The sequence below is a fragment of the Amblyraja radiata genome, chromosome 1 (genome assembly GCF_010909765.2).
Source record: "Amblyraja radiata isolate CabotCenter1 chromosome 1, sAmbRad1.1.pri, whole genome shotgun sequence".
NCBI lineage: Eukaryota > Metazoa > Chordata > Chondrichthyes > Rajiformes > Rajidae > Amblyraja > Amblyraja radiata.
This window is the reverse complement of record NC_045956.1, coordinates 63243637-63262878: the sequence shown is the minus strand read 5'-3', so window position 1 is coordinate 63262878 and position 19242 is coordinate 63243637. Positions and strand designations below refer to the sequence as shown.

Here is a 19242-nt window from a genome sequence, read left to right as displayed (position 1 = left end):
CTAAAATTATGAGAAGAATAGATAAGGTAGATGGAATCTTTTTCCTTTGAGGTATCAAAAATAAATTAAGTATTACAATATTAAGTATAAACAGTTAAGGAGAGAAGAAGGATCTTTAAAAGGAATCTGAGGGATCCACAGAGATATTTGGAACACATTACCAAAGAAGGTTACCATTACCAAAATAGCTATAATCACTATTTTAAAGAGGCATTTGGACAGACTTAGAAACATATGGTCCTAATGCAGACAATGGCTTCAGCATAGTGGGTAATAATGTTGGCATGGAAGTGGGCTGAATGACCACTTGTGTGCTGTATAACTCCATCATTTCAAAGATGCTTGATATTCTGTAATTACCAGTGGAATGAATTGCACCATTGAGTCACTTACCTCAGTGGCTGTGCTCTGGTTAGCTCCAATTTCCAGCAGGAACTTGACAACATCAAGGTGATTTTCCTGGGCAGCCATATAGAGTGGTGTGAAGCCATTCTAAGAACAATCAAAAAATCCATTGTTACATTCAGAATCCAGCAGCAGCTCCACAAGGATTTGAACTTGTACCCCTTCCTCCTACCCTCAAGGATAGACATCTAGCCTATATAAAATCCCATAAAACCATGACAGCTCTCCAAGTTTCTTGTGAGAATATACAAAATGTATGTCAGGATTGTGCAAATTCTGTAGTTCCACCATTTCAGTCATCTTCTTGATAGCTGCATGCTTCTTGGTTTAGCATTATTTCAAACCCTGGAGGCAAATCTAAACATGAAAGTGAACTGACTTTTTTATCATGATTTAAAAAAAATCTGATCCAGCAAAAATCTGAAAGTAATTGACCACCAATTTCTCATTTGAAAATAGGCACCCAAATTCAATTCTATCAAAACTTAATTTCATTATTGCATGAGAAAAGGTTGACAAAATATTCCTCATATTGTTAAGGACTTTGTCTTTTTCAATGCTCTTTATTGAGAATCAGTCATTAAATAATCTTGGTGGCTGACTCCAATGGTAAAAGCAATGGCAAGAAATCCAGAGATGTTTTAATATCAGCCGAACAATTTTATGTAAGGATGAACCAATGAACGATGTCTTGGATAAAAAAGTGAAACATCATTACATGCAATAATGCCTGAAGGAATGAAATGCATGCAAATTAATCCCCACAGTGACATTTGCAATAAAATGGCAATCTTAAATTACTAATTGTACAATTAAGATGAAATATTCCATGTTTAATAATAAACACATGCTTTTTGTCAATGATTATTTTTTTTCCAGTGATATATCACTTTATCAAGGAAAAAACTGGCCTCACTAAATGAAACTTCAAGGTATTTTATTATAGACTTTATAGTACAATATTATCAAATCTTCTGCAGAGAATATCACATGACCAATCTTTCACCTGCATCCAAGATATGCACTAAACCAGAAAACAGCTGCACTTCCCATCTATACATCCTCCCTGCTATATGCTAGACAATGCTGGGAAAGAGGAACCTACTGAATAAGTGGTGATAAGAGTATGTTCTTTGGACCAAGATAATCCTGATAGGAAAACTCTAACTTTGAGATTACTTCAGTAACATAAAAGATGGAACAATACAGCAGAAGAACACACGCCGTGTTCTGTGACGAAAATGATGTTAGGTTAAAGTAATCTTCCCTTTATGCAGAATATAGACGGAAAAAGCTGGAGTAACTCAGCGGGTCAGACAGCATCTCTATAGAAAAAGAATAGGTGACGTTTCGGGTCGAGACCCTTCTTCAGACTGAGAGTCGGGGAAAGGGAAAATGAGAGATATAGAGAGATTTAGAACAAATGAATGAAAGATATGCAAAGAAGTAATATGCAAAAAATATGCAATAAAGGAAAAAGGCCATTGTTAGCTGTGGGCTAGGTGAAAATGAGTTACAGACAATGAAACTTAACAAGACAACTTGAAAGCTAGCACAAGGACTTGAGTAGGGGAGGGACGGAGAGTGAGGGGATGCAACTTACTTGAAGTTAGAGAAATCAATATTCATACCGCTGGGTTGTAAGCTGCCCAAGCAAAATATGAAGTTGTTTTATGCATGTGATCCATATCCCACCATTCCCTACATATTCATGTGTTTTTCTGGAAACCTCTTAAATGTCGTATCTGCCTCCACCAAAACCCTTGGCAGTGAATTCCAGTGAAGTCTAGTGCAACATTTGCTTTCCAATTCCACTGGCTGCTGATGGGTTTTAAATTTGTACTTCCTGGTCGAGGATGCAACTACTCTCCGAGTCACGTCTCCAATCCCATATTGTCCTAATAACAGGGATAGCAACTTTTAAAAAAATACGCCTGTTCAAATTTGCATATTTCTATTGGAACTCCACCAGGTGCACAAATGTATTATCTTAGTTTAATTTAGTTTAGTTTAGAAACACAACATGGAAACAGGACCTTCGGCCCAACGACTCCACGTCAAACTGTTCATATTAGTTCAATTTTATTCCTTTATTCACCCCCCCCCCCCCCCCCCCACCACCCTCACATCAGTCTGAAGAAGGGTCTTGACCTGAAACGTTGCCTATTTCCTTCACTCCATAGATGCTCTCCTCACCTGCTGAGTTTCTCCAGCATTTTTGTCTACCTTAGTTCAATGTTATCTAACTTCCCCACATTAGGGCATTTACAGGGACATTTACAGAATTAATTTAACCTGCAAACCCACACGTTTTTGGGATGCGAGGAGAAATTGGAGCACCCCGAGGAAACACATGTGGTCACAGATGTGGACTCTGCACAGATAGCACCCAAGGTTAGGATCGAACCCGGGTCTCTGGCGCTGTGAGGCAGCAACTCTACCAGAAGCGCCACAGTGTCACCCTGACTACCTTGCTGTATTATTTTCTTTGGTATTATTTGGTGAAAAACAATAAAAGCAATTAATTTTTGTTCAGTGTTTTATATCACAGTGATTTTGTCGTTGAATGTGAAGAAGATTTGCGGGTTTAATAAACCCAATCTATTTCGCTATTCACAAAACATCTATAAATATTTGACAATGGAAAATAATTTAAATTATAAAATAGACCCGCACAGACCTGGGCAGCTGTTAGCTATTAGTACTATTAATAAGTGTGCCACATGCTTTCAGTAATATATTAGCTGCCATAATGTAATACAACAATCACAGCAATGCAGTGATATAATTTGTTTTTGTTCAATCATCCCACAAATCCTTTGGGTCGATTCTTCCTGCAGGCATTGCAATTATTTCCTGAATTTAGCATGATTTTGCATATCATTCATCATTTAAAGAAAATGTCAGCACCCAGACTGGTAAGGATCTTGAAAAGCACTGTCTGAACGGAACATTCAATAACAGCACACAAGGGAATTGGAAACATCAGTGAAAAAGGCAGGGCTATGGGGAAAACTGTGAGTGGGAGTAATTGGGCATTGCTTGTAAGAGCTGCCTTTGGAATAATAACTGAATTACTTCCGACAGTGTCTACCACTCTGCAGTCCCATCATAATGGCTTACCAATTGATTAGGTCAGTGAGGATGACTTTAGAAATAGTGGGGACGGGAGGGGGGTGATGATACATGCTGTGGGATTCTACATCAAGGCTTTTTATTGATATAATGGGCAGTCATGACAAATACAAGTAACATTCATCAACGTGTATTAAAATATATAAAGCTTTCCTCACAGAAATAATAACAAGCTACTGCTCTTAATCCAAAGTTTTCCAAATATGAGATCAGTTCAAGTATCCTGGAAATCAGAGCACAGAAGGACATTCTAATGCATATTAGTATCATAGATAGATATCTGTTTTAATCCCCTTTTTCTACTCTTTCCTCAGCCTATAATAATGTTCTTCTTTGCATGATGACCTAACTTAAACACTTGATTGAATCTGCCATGTTTGCGAATGCATTTCCTATTGTAACAGCCCTTTTTAATAAAGGAAGAAAGCAAATCAAAAATGAACTGTGATTTTACTTCGGAGTCATGTGAGTGACTACGTGAAGAAGGGCCGTCCGTCTGCCAAGGTGCGCGTCATTACGTCTGAAAGCAACGCGCGCAACGGACTGGAGAGGCACTGCGTCTTCCCAGCCGTTGGGGAAAAAAGGCGGCAGGTAAGAAAAGTTGAAGGTACACAAAATTGCTGGGGAAACTCAGCGGGTGCAGCAGCATCTATGGAGCGAAGGAAATAGGCGACGTTTCGGGCCGAAACCCTTCTTCAGACAGAGTTGAACCACTTACCCTGCGCTTTCTGTTCGGGCTAGGGAATTACTTGTTTTTCAGAGCCCCAAAAAATGTTGAAGAGACGGTCCGCGGGGAAACCGGCTGCCGAAGACCGCAGCATTCCCGGTAGCGGACGACGGTCATTTTCGCCGACATTGCCGCCGGCAGCAGCAGACTTGGTGCAGAAGGAAAGCACCGTGGTGGTCCCGGCGGGACGTAAAGCCACCCATAAGTCTGCCAGACCCGTAGACTCGGATGAGTCCGGGGAAGAGGGATACCCTCCCTCATCGGGAAGCGTCCGAGGACGACTCTCCCACATGGAGCAGCTTGTGGAGAAGCTGCTCCACAATGATAAACTCCGGAGAAAGGAGCAATATCAGCACGAGTCCCTTCTACAGACCGTGCCAGCAGCCTCATACTCTGGGCAGCAATATGTCTTTCCCATGGAAGGGGGAAGTACATACGGGGATTACCCGAATTCAGAGTTTGGAAGCACAGGGGGAAACACTCCCAGGGGAGATTGGAGGAAGTACCTCTACTATCAAGGTACCCCCCACCATCTAACTGTGCTTCCCTCAAGGTTCAAGCGGTGAACCGTATAATTTGGGGGCAAATAGGCCGCATCATCAGGAACCAGGAACTGAAGTTCCAAAAAGTATTAAACCTGCTGGGGTCTGGAATTACTCCATTTGCAGGAGGTGTGGAAGGAGGCCTCCTCACTGACCGGGAACAGGATACCATGGCACTGCTATGTAATGCCCGCTTCGAAATAAACTGCATTCGGAAAGAGGCAATAAAACCAGCAATAAATTCGAAGTTTGCAGCTCTTTGCAAAGCTAGCGACATCCAGCCCGCAAACTACCTGTTTGGGGAAGACCTGTCAAGACAGGTACGGGACCTGGATGACGAGGCAAAAACCGTGCGCCTCATAACAAAAGGTCAGGCCACACCCAGGGGTCCATCCATGAGATTCCACCCCTGCAGCTCTCTGCGTTTTTACACCTAGAGAGCCAGGCACCGGAGGAAGATTTACACCCTAGTCAAGGTCCTTTTTAGGGGCATGCCCCAGCAGGCCGACAGCGAGGATGAGGAGAGAGCAACCACCAGCTCTGCTCCCCAAACCTCGCGGACGAAAACCAGCGCCACGCCGCCAGTAACAACAGAGGTAAGTCAAATCAGTTCCTCAGGGAACATACCAGACGAACCTCACTTACAGGTGGGGGGAAGGTTAGAATACTTCTTAAAAGAATGGTGTTGGGTTACTAAGGATCCATTCATACTGCACAGTATAGAAGGATTCAAAATTGAGTTCAATTTGAATTCATCACCACCACCAACACATTCTAATATTCGCACATATGTCTTCCCAAAAAGAGACAATGAATATACAAAAAGAAATTGAAGCGTTATCTGACAATAATGATATTGAGAGGTCATACACAGAACCTCACCAATTTATATCCAATTTATTTCCAAAAGAGAAAAAAGATGGAGGGATCCATATTATTTTGGATTTTACGGAACTCAATACATATGTGCAATATAAACACTTTAAAATGGACAATTTTGGAACAGCAACTCAGTTGGTTTCCAAAAATGACTATATGGCATGCATCGACCTCAAAGATGCATACTATACGGTGTCTATTCACAAAGAGTATAGGAGATATTTGAAGTTTACCTGGATGGGTCAATTATGGCAATACAAGGCTCAGCCAAATGGATTGACATCAGCGCCTAGAATATTTACCAAATTACTGAAACCAATTCTGGGGCTGCTAAGATCTTAAAATCACATAGTCATGGCATATTTGGATGACATTTTCATCTTTGGAGTCACCAAAGAATTGGCAGAAGCAACAGTCAAGGCAACCAAAACCCTGTTTGAAAAACTTGGGTTCCTAATCCATCCAGTTAAATCAAAATTAACTCCTACCAAGGTAATTGATTACCTAGGATTTACTATCAATACAGTAACCATGTTGGTGACTTTGCCTAAAGGCAAACAACAAGACTTGAGGAAAGCCTGCAATGATCTGATAGAAAAACACAAACCAACTATCAGACAAACAGCAAGTGTAATTGGCAAATTGGTAGCTGCCTTTCCTGCAGTATGCTACGGACCTTTGCATTACCAGCATTTACAGCGGGCAAAGGAACGAGCATTGAAATTGCATGCAGGTCAGTTTGGCAAATCTATGCGGTTATCAGCTGAAGCCATTATTGAACTACAATGGTGGATGGCAAACATAAGACTCAGCTCAAGAAAAATCTTACTTGAGAGCCCATCAGTGTTCTCCAAACCGACGCAAGCGGTTTAGGATGGGGAGCCACAAACACAGTCAGGAGCTGTGGAGGCAGATGGAATGAGCAAGAGTCTACTATACTCCAACTATATGGAATCAATTACCTAGAATTGTTGGGGGCACAATATGGGCTCAAGTCTCTCTGTAACAACATGCAACATGTGCATGTTCAAATTCAGATTGATAACACTACTGCGGTAGCATATATCAATCACATGGGTGGTGTAAAATCTGTATCCTGTGACAGATTATCTAACCTCATTTGGCACTGGTGCATCGAGAGGGATATTTGGGTCAGGGCAGTATATCTACCAGGAAGATATAACACGGTGGCAGATGCAAGGTCACGAATGTTTAATGATAATATAGAATGGATGTTGAATCGTACGGTATTCAATGAAATAACTATACGATTTGGCACTCCAGATTTGGATCCGTTTGCATCTAGATTAAACCATCAATTACCCAGATATGTGTCCTGGGAGCTGGACCCAGGAGCAGAGTCAGTGGATGCTTTCTCTAAACTGGGGAGGAATGTATATTTATGCTTCCCACCATTCTGCCTCATAAACCGATGCTTGATTAAAATCAAGCAAGACAAAGCCACAGGCATTTTAGTAGTACCAGATTGGCCTACACAAGCCTGGTTCCCGAAAATATTGGGGATCATAGTCCAGCCATTAATGGTTGTACCTAAGAGGAGAGATCTCCTAGTAAACCCAGTTTCAGGGAGCAACCATCCACTTTTCTGACCGGATTAATTTGTTGGTTTGCAGATTCTGAGGAGGCCATTTCAAGACATTAGACTATCCGAACGAACTGTGGATGTCATCACAAAGGCATGGAGGGACAGTACCAAAAAACAGTACGCCACTCATATGAAGAAGTGGGAAGCTTTCTGCCATGCAAACGATATAACATACAACACAGTTCGGATAACGGATGTCTTGGAGTTCCTATCAGCCCTGTACTATGACAATAAATTAAGTTATAGCGCAATCAACAGTGCCAGAAGTGCACTATCCTCCTATCTGACACTGGAGGCAGGGCACGGGCCGATAGTAACGCACCCCTTCGTAATAAAATTCATGAAGGGAATTTACAATTCGATACTCCCAAGGCCTAGGTACACGGACACATGGGATGTGAGCATGGTACTGACCTTACTTCGTCAGTGGGGACAGCCAATGGCCTTATCTTTGTCAAAACTAACATTGAAAGTGGTTATGCTGATGGCGCTAATAACAGCCCAAAGAGTCCAGACACTACAAAAACTACGACTGGACTACATGACCAGCAATACGAATAACATAACATTCGTTGTTAAGGACCTGATCAAACAGAGCAGGCCAGGAATGCCAGGGATGAAGATCCAGTTCCTGGCATATCCAGAGGACCAACGATTGTGTGTGGTAACACATTTACACCACTACCTGAGAGTCACGGAGAACCTCAGAGGCTCAGAACAATCGGTCCTCATCAGCCACAAGAAACCACACCGAAAGGTGTCAACACAAACTATCTCCAGATGGTTAAAGGAGGTAATTGTGGTAGCGGGAACAAATACACATATCTTTAAATCTCACACCACCAGGGCTGCATCTACGTCGGCAGCAAGAACGATGGACGTGCCCCTTGATGACATCCTAGCGGCTGCAGGATGGGTGAATGAAAGAACGTTCCAGCGGTTTTATAACAAACCCATTATCGGACCAGGGGTATTTGCTCGTGCCATCTTAAGTTCTGTTACCTAGTTTTCCCACAGGTTCGGAGGGGAAGCTAATAAAACATTTCCTTTTCTTTATTTTAAAGCATCAGTGTCTTTACTAACTACGTTATGTCTGAATGCTTTAATAATACTCTCATCCATGGTCAATCCATTCAGTGTGTGACGCCTGGATTCGTAACCGGCGTGAAATCACAGAGCTTTGAAATCTTCACGTAGTCACTCACGTGACTCCGAAGTAAAATAGTAAGATTAAACGAGAACTTACCAGTTTGAAGTTTGATCTTGATTTTATGAGGAGTTACGATGAGCGATTACGTGCCCACTGCTCCCACTCTCATATTATCAAGGTCATATGAAAGTTCTAGTTTTTCACAATCTTACTATTCTCAGGTCTTCTTTTTTATCTGTGATTTAACACCGCTGCTTTGAAGATTGACGCGCACGCAGACGGATGGCCCTTCTTCACGTAATCGCTCATCGTAACTCCTCATAAAATCAAGATCAAACTTAAAACTGGTAAGTTCTCGTTTAATCTTACTATTAGCACGAGTTAGTGGTGCAATTATACTTCCACTAACGTCATTGCAATCATCAAAATCATGAGGCATCAATTAAATGATAAAATTATAAATTGATTCCACAAATAACAAAGGGGAGAAGAGTGGTGGAGGGCGGGGTGGGAACTTATATTGACATTAGACAGATTATTTTTCTCAACAAAATGCAACGTATCAATCCCCTTAAATGGAGAAAATATAATGCCAGAAATGGTATAATCACTTACATATCACACAAAATTCTCAAATCAGAAAATGGTAGGAGTTTATGTACGTTCCGAAAAAATGGATAATACATGGAAGTACAAAGACTCGACACAAGGCTTTAGCTGGACCGAGATAAATAATGCAGTTTGCAGAGAATTTCCCAGAAGAGTAAGGAAATCATGTGTAGGTATAATTAAAAAATAATGGGGTTATATTTTATTCCCCTTCAAGCAACATTTCCCTCCAGGCACAAATCTGACCAGCTCATTTATGTTGTGGCAGCTACCCAGCTATTTCTGTCAGATCACCGACTTGGGATGAAGCAGGAAGTCACCTCTGGAGACCTGTAGTGCATCTTGTCCAGTGCAATTAATTGCCCCAGGGTCAATTGCTCAAAGCAAACATTACCACGTAATTATTTGTAATCCAAACCAGTACCACCACTGCTCCAATCGCTGCTCACACCCCTCTTCGGAATCTTCTTTGTTTCTTTAGCAATGGTGCTCATGAGCACTCATGCACTATGGCATTTTTGCTGTTTAATATTCCTCAGAAGCTGCAGATGATGAAATGACAGCAATGTGTCTGCATCATGACATTATCATTTTAGCATGGCTTCCCAATATAACCCAGTGTATTGTGTTTGCTGTCATTTCCTGAAAACAATGATGAATAAGGCATCTGGATTTGAAGCCAGGCGGGGGAGGGGGACAGTGGCGGTAAAACTGCTTGTATTTGCATAGAGGTTTCAATTTGCTCCTCCAATTTGCACCCTTGTTTATTCCAAAGCTAACAAGAATCGGGTAAAGAGATAAATCAGGAATATTGACAAAATATCAATTACCAATGAGGAATTTAAAGTGAGCAGGAGGATGACAAATTGCTCAAAGTATTTTATTTTCATTCAAAACTGAATTTTAAATCTATTGGAGATTTAAAAAAAACTTAATTTCTCTCATGGCTTAACTTGCAGAAAAATTGTGCAAAGTATGTGTGTAGAGATAAATTCTTGTTAGCTTTGGAGTCCTATTGAAAACAAACAATCTTGGTGATCTCTCTCAAACAGTATTTTCGGCATGGCCAATATAATGAATGTACTTTGTAGCATATGCCTTGTGCCACCTGCAAGTGAACTGCATCACATGCACCAATTATTTGTTTTATTAGATTGGTCACTGAATTCATAACTAATAATGTTAGTCTGAGAACCAGACACTGGTCCTGATGAAAACTGGATGCTGAACTTTAAGATGGTTAAAGAACTTGTTTCGCTTATCCTCAAAACAGCCATTTTCAGCAACAAAGTAAATACAAATGTCAAATTCTCAGTTTGATAATAATAATAATAATAATAATAATAATAATAATAATAATAATAATAATAATAATAATAATAAACTTTATTACGGACTCAAGGTCCAGACAAGGGGCAACATTACATTAAAATGCATTGCATATCAAATATCATAAATATATATAAAATCATGGTATATCACATAAAAACATCATAATTTATATTTAACAAAAACCCACAATACTTAAGTTAAAAATCCAGATTAAAAGATGATCAATGTCCTACAACGAGACAACGATACCAGTGTCTCCACAACTGGGATTCGTAGCGTGTAGTGCTAACCCTTATGTTTGTCAAGGCCACAATAAGCACATTTCTAGAGTCATTTATCCTGCAAATGAATTTATACATGTGGTGTCTTAGGATAGCTTCTAAAGTACTGACTCCTGCAGCCACAAACATATTACTGGCACTACTCCATCTAGGTTGCCTTAGCAGTGTTCTCATGGCATCGTTATATGTCACCTTTAGTCTCTGCATACTTGTCTTTAAATAGTTTGACCACAGGTGCGCAGTGTAGAGTGGTGTGCAGTATGCTCTAAATAGCGACATCTTCACCACATCTGCACACGCACCAAATTTACGCAAGAGGATATTTGCCTGTACATACAGCATGCGTCGTTGCCTATAAATATCCTCATCATCTGTAATTTGTTCTGTAATAATATGCCCTAGATATTTTATCTTATTACAGACACTAAGATTGTTGTCAGACAATTTAAAAACAGGATATTTTAGGCTTTTATCCTCTTTGGTTCTACAGACCATAACAGCACTCTTACTAGCATTATATTTAATGTCATGTTCCACACCATACACGGAACATATAGTAAGGAGCTACTGGAGACCAGCGCTAGATGGACTAAAGACCACAAGATAATCTGCATACATAATATGGTTCACTAAAATATTACCAATCACGCACCCAGTGTTACAGGCTTTCAATTGTTTAGACAGATCATCAATATATAGATTAAAAAGGACTGGGGACTAAATTCCCCCTTGTCTAACACCATTGCTAACCCCAAATGGGGCTGAGACCCTATTGCCCCATTTTATTTGCATAGTCTGGTGGGCATACCAGTAGGCCAGAATTCTAACAATGTATTCAGGCACCCCTCTTTGACTCATTTTACCAAACAGCTTTCTGTGATTAACACGGTCAAAGGCTTTGGAAGCATCAATAAAGCACATAAGGATTGAAGAGTTTTTGCCTCTATATTTGTTTACAATCTCCTTTAGGTCATATATGCATAAGAGTGCCATGTTTAGCTTTAAAGCCAAACTGGTTATCTGTGGAGTTAACAAACTCATTTATTCTATCCAGCAGAACTCTTTCTAAGACTTTTGACAATATGCTGGCTAAAGCTATGGGCCTGTAATTATTTAGGCTGCCCACTTTACCAGCTTTGTCCTTAATGACCGGCACTAACAGGACAGACAACATTGAGTCTGGTAACAAGCCATGAATCATAAAGCCAGTAAAACAAATAGCTAGGAGAGGAGCTATCCTCATACTCGCATACATAAGATGTTCAGCAGAGATATGATCCAAGCCACTTGCTTTGTTGTTGGACAGCTTGTTCATGGCATGATACACCTCATGTGACATAATCACCATCGAGTCATTACTCTCAATATTTTCCACCCTATACAAGTCACCTTGGACACAGTTGAATAAAGTGCTATAATGTTGTCGCCATAACTCCGCAATATTAGCTGTTCCGGAGATTCCATCTACAGTACATGGTAGAGATGTTTTGCAACTGCTAAGAGCTCTCACTTCCTTCCAAAAATCTGTAGCATTGTTACTTAGCAGCTTCTTAGCCATGGAATCAGCCCTCGTAGCTTGCTCATTTTGATACTCAGTATGAACAATTAAATCTTAATACAGCATGCAAATGTCAGTGCTACAGGAAGAGATTGAAAGGATAATGGACTCCACTTGTCCTTATGCCTCCTGGCTCCACAGAATGATAAACAACCCTTACGCTATTAGTCCAACATTTTTGTTTCAATTAAATGATCTCATTCTTTTAAACTCCACTGATTAAAGGCCTATTGTAAAAAAACACACCTCAGGAAAAATACATTGTAGTTGCTGATTTCAGGGAAGTGGATGGGGAATTCTGCATGTTCGCATTAAAATACGAGATTTCTTGGCACTAATCAAGGTGATTAATGTTGAGAACCTGGTGATACATATCTCAGACTGCTATAGGTTACAGGGAACAAGATTGCTGCAGTCCTGACAGAAATATCAGATAATTGGAGGACATCCAATGCAATGCCTTTAGGTATCAGAACAGCAGTAGGGATAACCAGACAATTACAGTCCAGTGATTTTGGTATCAATGATAGGGATGTTATTGGAAAAAATGATGAACAAAATGAATGTACACTTGGATAAACTAGTTTATGTACACTTGGAAAACACATGGATAACCATCATGTATGTCTTTGTTGCTGGGAAAACCGATTAGACAAACTTGATTGAGATTTTTGGAAACATAACAAAATATAATGATATAGTCTACGTGGATTTCATTAGGACTTTAACAAGGCTCCTCAGGTAAGGCTGGTGCTAAAAGGTAGAGCCTATGGGATCTAAGGCAGGTTGGCAAAATACATTCAAAGTTATGTCCCACCGCAAATTGGAGCAGCAGTCCCACTGCAAATTGGAGGAACAGCACCTCAGTTTACCCAATTTCAGGTAGTCCTTGCTTTCTCTTTCCTTCCCCTCCCTTTCCCAGCTCTCCCACAGCCTACTGTCTCCACCTCTTCCTTTCTTTCCTTCCCCCCCCACGACATCAGTCTGAAGAAGGGTCTCGACCCAAAACGTCGCCTATTCCTTCACTCCAGAGATGCTGCCTCACCCTGCCTCCAGCATTTTTGTCTAAGTAATATTGCTAATAGGCAAAGTTATTTAGCTTTTGTAATTGAGGCCTGCAACCAGAGATGCACCACAGGGATTGATGTTGGTACCTTATTGTTTGTCATATTCATTAATAATTTGAATATGAATGTAGTGTTATGATTAATAAGCTTGCAGATGTCAGGCTGTTGTTATGGGCCAAGTGCTGGTAAATGGGGTAAATATGTAATGGTCAGCATGAACAACGTGGACTGCAGGGTCTGGTTCTGTGCTATATGACTCAATACATCTACCTCCTCAAACTAAGAACATCTAGAAAATGTGTTGCACTGCCTCAATGGAAAATATATTCTTCCATAGGTATACACTACTCTAGGTCTGATTCTATCAGAATTCTACACATTCCAGCAGGAATTTCTTACTTTCATCCTCTCTACTGCTCTCTTTACATAATTGTTTCCCACATATTTGTATTCCTTTCTGAACAAATCAACCACATTTTCATTCCAGATTCCTATCCTACAAAGTTTTTTTTTAACCTGAGCAAGGATGGATACTGAAGAACGTATTTAGGCTATGATTTTTCCTGTGCTCACGCAACAGATTGTGAGTTACACTTTGATCTGGCACTGCAAAACAGCCTCAGTGGTAATGAGCAAGTGCACCTGATGCCTTTGAATCATACCCCAGCAAGAACAACCTCTCACATGCAAGGCAGGAAGAGAGGAAATATAAAGCAAATTGAAATATACTTTTCATAGAAAACAATATCTTTCTGAAATAACTGGTTGTAAGGACATTTGCCAGCAACACATGATAACTAAATAATTCAACTAATTGCTGATCCGGTGCAATTATGCTAACTGTATTTTGTGTACGATCGTAAGTGCCAGTTATAAGTTAAATGACCAATGTAAATTGCACCTAATCAGTAGATGAAAGGTACAATCTGGGGATAGTTGATGCGAACATGGGAATAATAAAGAAATGGGAGTCACAAAGATATGCAGATGCTGGAATATTGAGTAAAACACAAAGTGCTGGAACTCAACAGGCTAGGGACCATCGTGGGGGGAAAGGAAAGGTGGTGTTTCGGATCAGGACTGTTCTTCAGACTGATTGTAGTGGGAGGGGAGCTGGAAAAGTGGTGGGGGTGGACAAAGATGGGAAAGTGATCGTTGGATACAGGTCAAGGAGATTTGATTGGCAGATGGGTGAATAAATGCTAGAGATGTAAAGGAGACAAAAGGGTGTCAGATAAGGACAGAGGATAACTGAAAAGCAATGTCAAAGGCAGGGATATAGGTGGAAGGGGCCAGGGGCGAGGGGAACAGGGGGCAGGATAGTGGAAGAAATGGGTGCTCAGCGGGGTTGAGCAGGGCACACAAAAGAGAGAGAAGAACAGTGAGTTGTGACCTAAAATTGGAGAATTGAATGCTCCTTCCATTGCGTTGTAATGCCCCTGTCCCACTTAGGAAACCTGAACGGAAACCTCTGGAGACTTTGCGCCCCACCCAATGTTTCCTTGCGGTTCCCGGAGGTTTTTGTCAGTCTCCCTACCTGCTTCCACTACCTGCAACCTCCGGCAACCACCTGCAACCTCCGGGAACAGCACGGAAACCTTGGGTGGGGCGCAAAGTCTCCAGAGGTTTCCGTTCAGGTTTCCTAAGTGGGACAGGGGCATTAGATACCAAAGCAGAATATGAGGTACTATTCTACCAGTTTGCGTGTGTTCTCATTCTGGTAATGGAGGAGGACCGGACAGAAAGGTTGGTATGGGAATGGGATGGGGAGGTTGAATGGTTAGGAACCGGGAGATCCAGCAGGCCTTGGTGCATTGTGTACAAGTGTTCAGTGAAGCAGTCGCCTAGTCTGCGAAATGCAGATTAGTGTAAATGGTGAGCGTGGACTCAATGGGCCGAAGGCCCTATTTCAGTGCTGTATAACTCTTTCATGTTAATGTCAGTTTTATAGAATCATATTTAATTATATCATAGCACGGGGGAAGTTGGGTTAATTCAAGAATCTCAGCCACAGAGGGGAAGCATGCGGAAAAGAAAATTGACATATTGGTACTCAGCTGTAACCTTGACTCACACATCCAGCGTTTGGTAAATGAGATCAGTATAGTAGTCACACTCATTTTTTTCCAAAAAACATTAACATTAAATTAGATTCTGAGTAGGATGGATATGCTTTTGATTTTAATTATATTTTTAGCTTTATTTTAATTCAAAATCAACATTTTTGGTGTTTCATTATTAGTCTGCTAACAGATAAGCATCAATGCGCATTTTTAGTTCTAGCTTTAGAGTTACAGTGCGGAAACAGGCCCTTCAGCCCACCCAGTCCGTGCCGACCAGCGATCCCCGCACATTAACACTATCCTACACACTCTAGGGGCAATTTACACTTAAACCAAGCCAATTAACCTACATACCTGTACGAATTTGGAGTGTGGGAGGAAACCGAAGATCTCGGAGAAACCCACGCGGTTACGGGGAGAATGTACAAACTCTGTACAAGCAGCACCTGTAGTCGGGATCGAACCCGGGTCTCCGGCGCTGCAAGCACTGTAAGGCAGCAACTCTACTGTCCCGCCACCATGGCGCCCTACAGACTACACATCTAAAATCCTCATGCAACGTTATGTCATTATAAATGCTTATCTATGCAATTTCAATGAACTAGTCATTGACTATCATAGTCATAGTCATACAACATGGAAACAGGCCCTTTGGACCAACTTGCCTGTGGCCCATCTACACTGGTCCCAACTTGCATTTGGCCCATACCCCTCTAAATCTTTTCTATCATTGTACCTGTCGAAATGTATTTTACACATTGTAATAGTACCTGCCTCAACTACCTCCTTTGGTAGCTGGTCCATATGCCCACCACCCTCTGTGTGAAAAAGTAGCCCCTCGGGTTCCTATTATATCTTTCCCCTCTCACCTATGACCTTTGGTTCTTGATTCCCCTACTACGGGTAGAATACTCTGTGCATCTACCATCTCTATTCCTCTCCTGATATTATACACATTTATAAGATCACCCCTCATCCTCCTGCACTCCAAGGAATAAAGCCATAGCCTACCCATCCCCTCCCTATAGCTAAGAGTGATCATATTGCATGCAAGTACAAACTGCTAGATGATGCCTGGATCTCTTCCCAATTATTTTTTCACGAATGGCAAAATTAAACGAAGATCATTTAGAATCAGTCATACAGCATGGAAAGAGGCCCTTTGGCCCAAATCGTCCATTGTCGACAAAAATGCCCCATCTAAGCCAGTCCCATTTGCCCTTGTTTGACTCGTATCCTTTTAAATCTTTCCTATCCATGTACCTGTCCAAGGTCCCAAGCTTTTCCTTAAAAATAGGCATAACATTAGTTGCCCTCCATTTATCCCTCACTTCACCTGTGTCTAACGATGATTCAGGCAGTGCTCCCACAATTTCTTTTCTAGCTTCCCACATTGTCCTCGGATATATCTGATCAGGCCTGGATGACTTATCTACCTTCCTATGCCTGATAGGGCTCTTAAAGATAGCGGAGTCAGGGGATATGGGGAGAAGGTAGGAACGGGGTACTGATTGGGGATGATCAGCCATGATCACATTGAATGGCAGTGCTGGCTCGAAGCACCAAATGGCCTACTCCTGCACCACTTGTCTATTATCTTAGGATGTCCAGTACCTTCTTGACCCTAATACGGACTGTCATCAAGACATCTCTATTAACTGACTGAAGTTCCTTAGCCTTCATGTTGTTCTCGACAGTAAAAATAAAAAATAAAAATTCATTGCCCTTCTCCTGTGGCGCCACACATAGATGATCGTTTTGGTTTCTGAAGGACCTTATTCCCTCTCTACTCTCCAGTTACCCTCTTAATGTACATAAAATCTCTTTAGATTCGCCTTAATTTTTATCAGCCAGAGCTATCTTCAGCCCCCACTTTGCCTGATAACTTCCTTCTTAGGAATGCTCCTTAGTTCCTATTACTCCTTCAGGTATACGCTTGATCCCAGCTGCCTATACCTGGCCCATGCCTCCTTCTATTTCCTGACCAGAGCCTCAATTTCTCTCATCGTCCAGTTCCTTACTCCCAGATTAGTTTAGTTTAGTTTAGAGATACAGTGCGGAAACAAGCCCTTTGGCTCACCAACCAACGATCCCTGTACACTAGCACCATTCTACACACTAGAGCCAATTTTACAATTTTACTGAAGCCAATTAGCCTACACTTCTTTGGAATCTGGGAGGAATCCAGAGCACCCGAAGTAAACTAACGCAGTCACGGGGGAATGTACAAATTCCATACAGACATCATCTGTAGTCAGGATCGAACTGGGGTCTCTGGCGCTTAAGGCAGAAACTCTACCGCTGCACCACTGTGCCGCCCTTCAAGACACCTTGCCCTTCTTTCTAATAGGAAAGTGCATGCCTTGAACTCTGACCATCACACTTTTAAAACCATCCCACTTTCCAGACATCCCTTTGCCCGCAAACATCCTACCCCAGTCAACTTTAGCAAGTTCCTGCCTCATACCATTAAGGATGGCTTTGCCCAATTCAGAACTTAACTTGTGGGACTGGCCTGTCCTTATCTATAACTGCTTTACAGCTAATGGAACTGTGGTTATTAGGCCCAACAGGTTCGTCTACCAGCATTTTAATCACTTGCCCTTCCCAATTTCTTAAGAGTAGATCAAGCTTTGCCCTCTCCCTTGTAGGGACCTCTGCATATTGCCAAAGGAATCTTTCCCAAACACAATTGACAAATTCCATCGTGTCTAAGCACCTGGCACTCGGGCAGTCCCAGTCTATATTGGGAAAGTTGAAATCACCCACTGTAACAATCCTATTAGTCTTACGGCTACTTAAAATCTCCCAACATATTTGGTTTTTGCATTTCCCGTTGACTATTTGGGGCATATTGTACATTCTCAGCAAGATTTCTTAGCTGCACTCATATAGCCTCAGTGGACAAAACATTAGTAATGTCATCTTGGACTACTGCCATGACATTATCCTTAATCCCCCTCCTCTTAAACCCCACCTCTGCCTCACCTGTGGCAACCATACCCTGGAACATTAAGCTGCCAGACCTGTCCCTCCTTTAGCCAGGTTTCAGTAATGGCTACGTCCCAGTCACATGTACCTATCCACGCCCCAAGTTCATCTGCCTTACCCGTCATGCCACTCGCATTGAAATAAATGCAATTTAAAGTTACAGACTGCTTCGCTCCATACCATGCTCCTGCCTATACTGTCTACTGAACCTGCTTCCATAGCTTTCTGTATCAATTTCCAGCATCTCACCTGCCTCAGTCCTGAATTCTTCAGTCTTCCCAAAATGCAACACCTCTCATTTCTCTGTATTAAATTCCATTAACCATTCCTCAACCCACCTGCCCAACCAATCAAGATCCTGTTGCAAATTTTGACAACCATCTTCACTATCTACAAAAAACCCTCTGTTTTGTGTAATCTGCAAACTTGCTCATCATGCCATGTAAGTTCTCATTGAAATCATTTATTCAGATGACAAACAGCAATGGGCTCAGCACCGAACCTTGAGACACACCACTAGTCACAGGCCTCCAGTCCGAAAAACAACTTTCCACCATCACCCTCTGCTTCCTTCCATGAAGGGAATTTTCTCTCCATTCAGCTACCTCTCCATGGAAGCCATGCGATCTAACCTTCCAGAGTAGCCTACCATGAGGGACCTTGTTGAATGCCTTGCCGAAATCCACATATACAACATCTACAGCTCTGCCCTCATTAATCAGATCAATCAGATCTTGGGTGAACATATTAGAAAATTGGCAAATTGGCACAATATACGGACTTTCCCACATCAGTAGTATCTGATTTGATTAGATAGCATACAAAACAAAACTTGTCGTTGTACCTTGGCACACGTGACAATAATAAATCTAAACCTAAATCTATTTCAACCGTACA

The 19242-nt window shown here is 41.5% G+C and overlaps 1 protein-coding gene across 39 annotated transcripts in view; it reads right to left on the bottom strand.

Annotated features, from left to right (window-relative positions):
* Positions 1–19242, bottom strand: part of ank2 (ankyrin 2) — a 524159-nt gene that overhangs the window by 208036 nt on the left and 296881 nt on the right. For all 39 annotated transcript variants that reach the window (XM_033023003.1, XM_033022993.1, XM_033023145.1 and 36 more), the window contains one exon: positions 394–492. In XM_033023003.1, coding sequence (XP_032878894.1) covers positions 394–492 — 99 coding nt within the window. The remainder of the gene's footprint in view (positions 1–393; positions 493–19242) is intronic.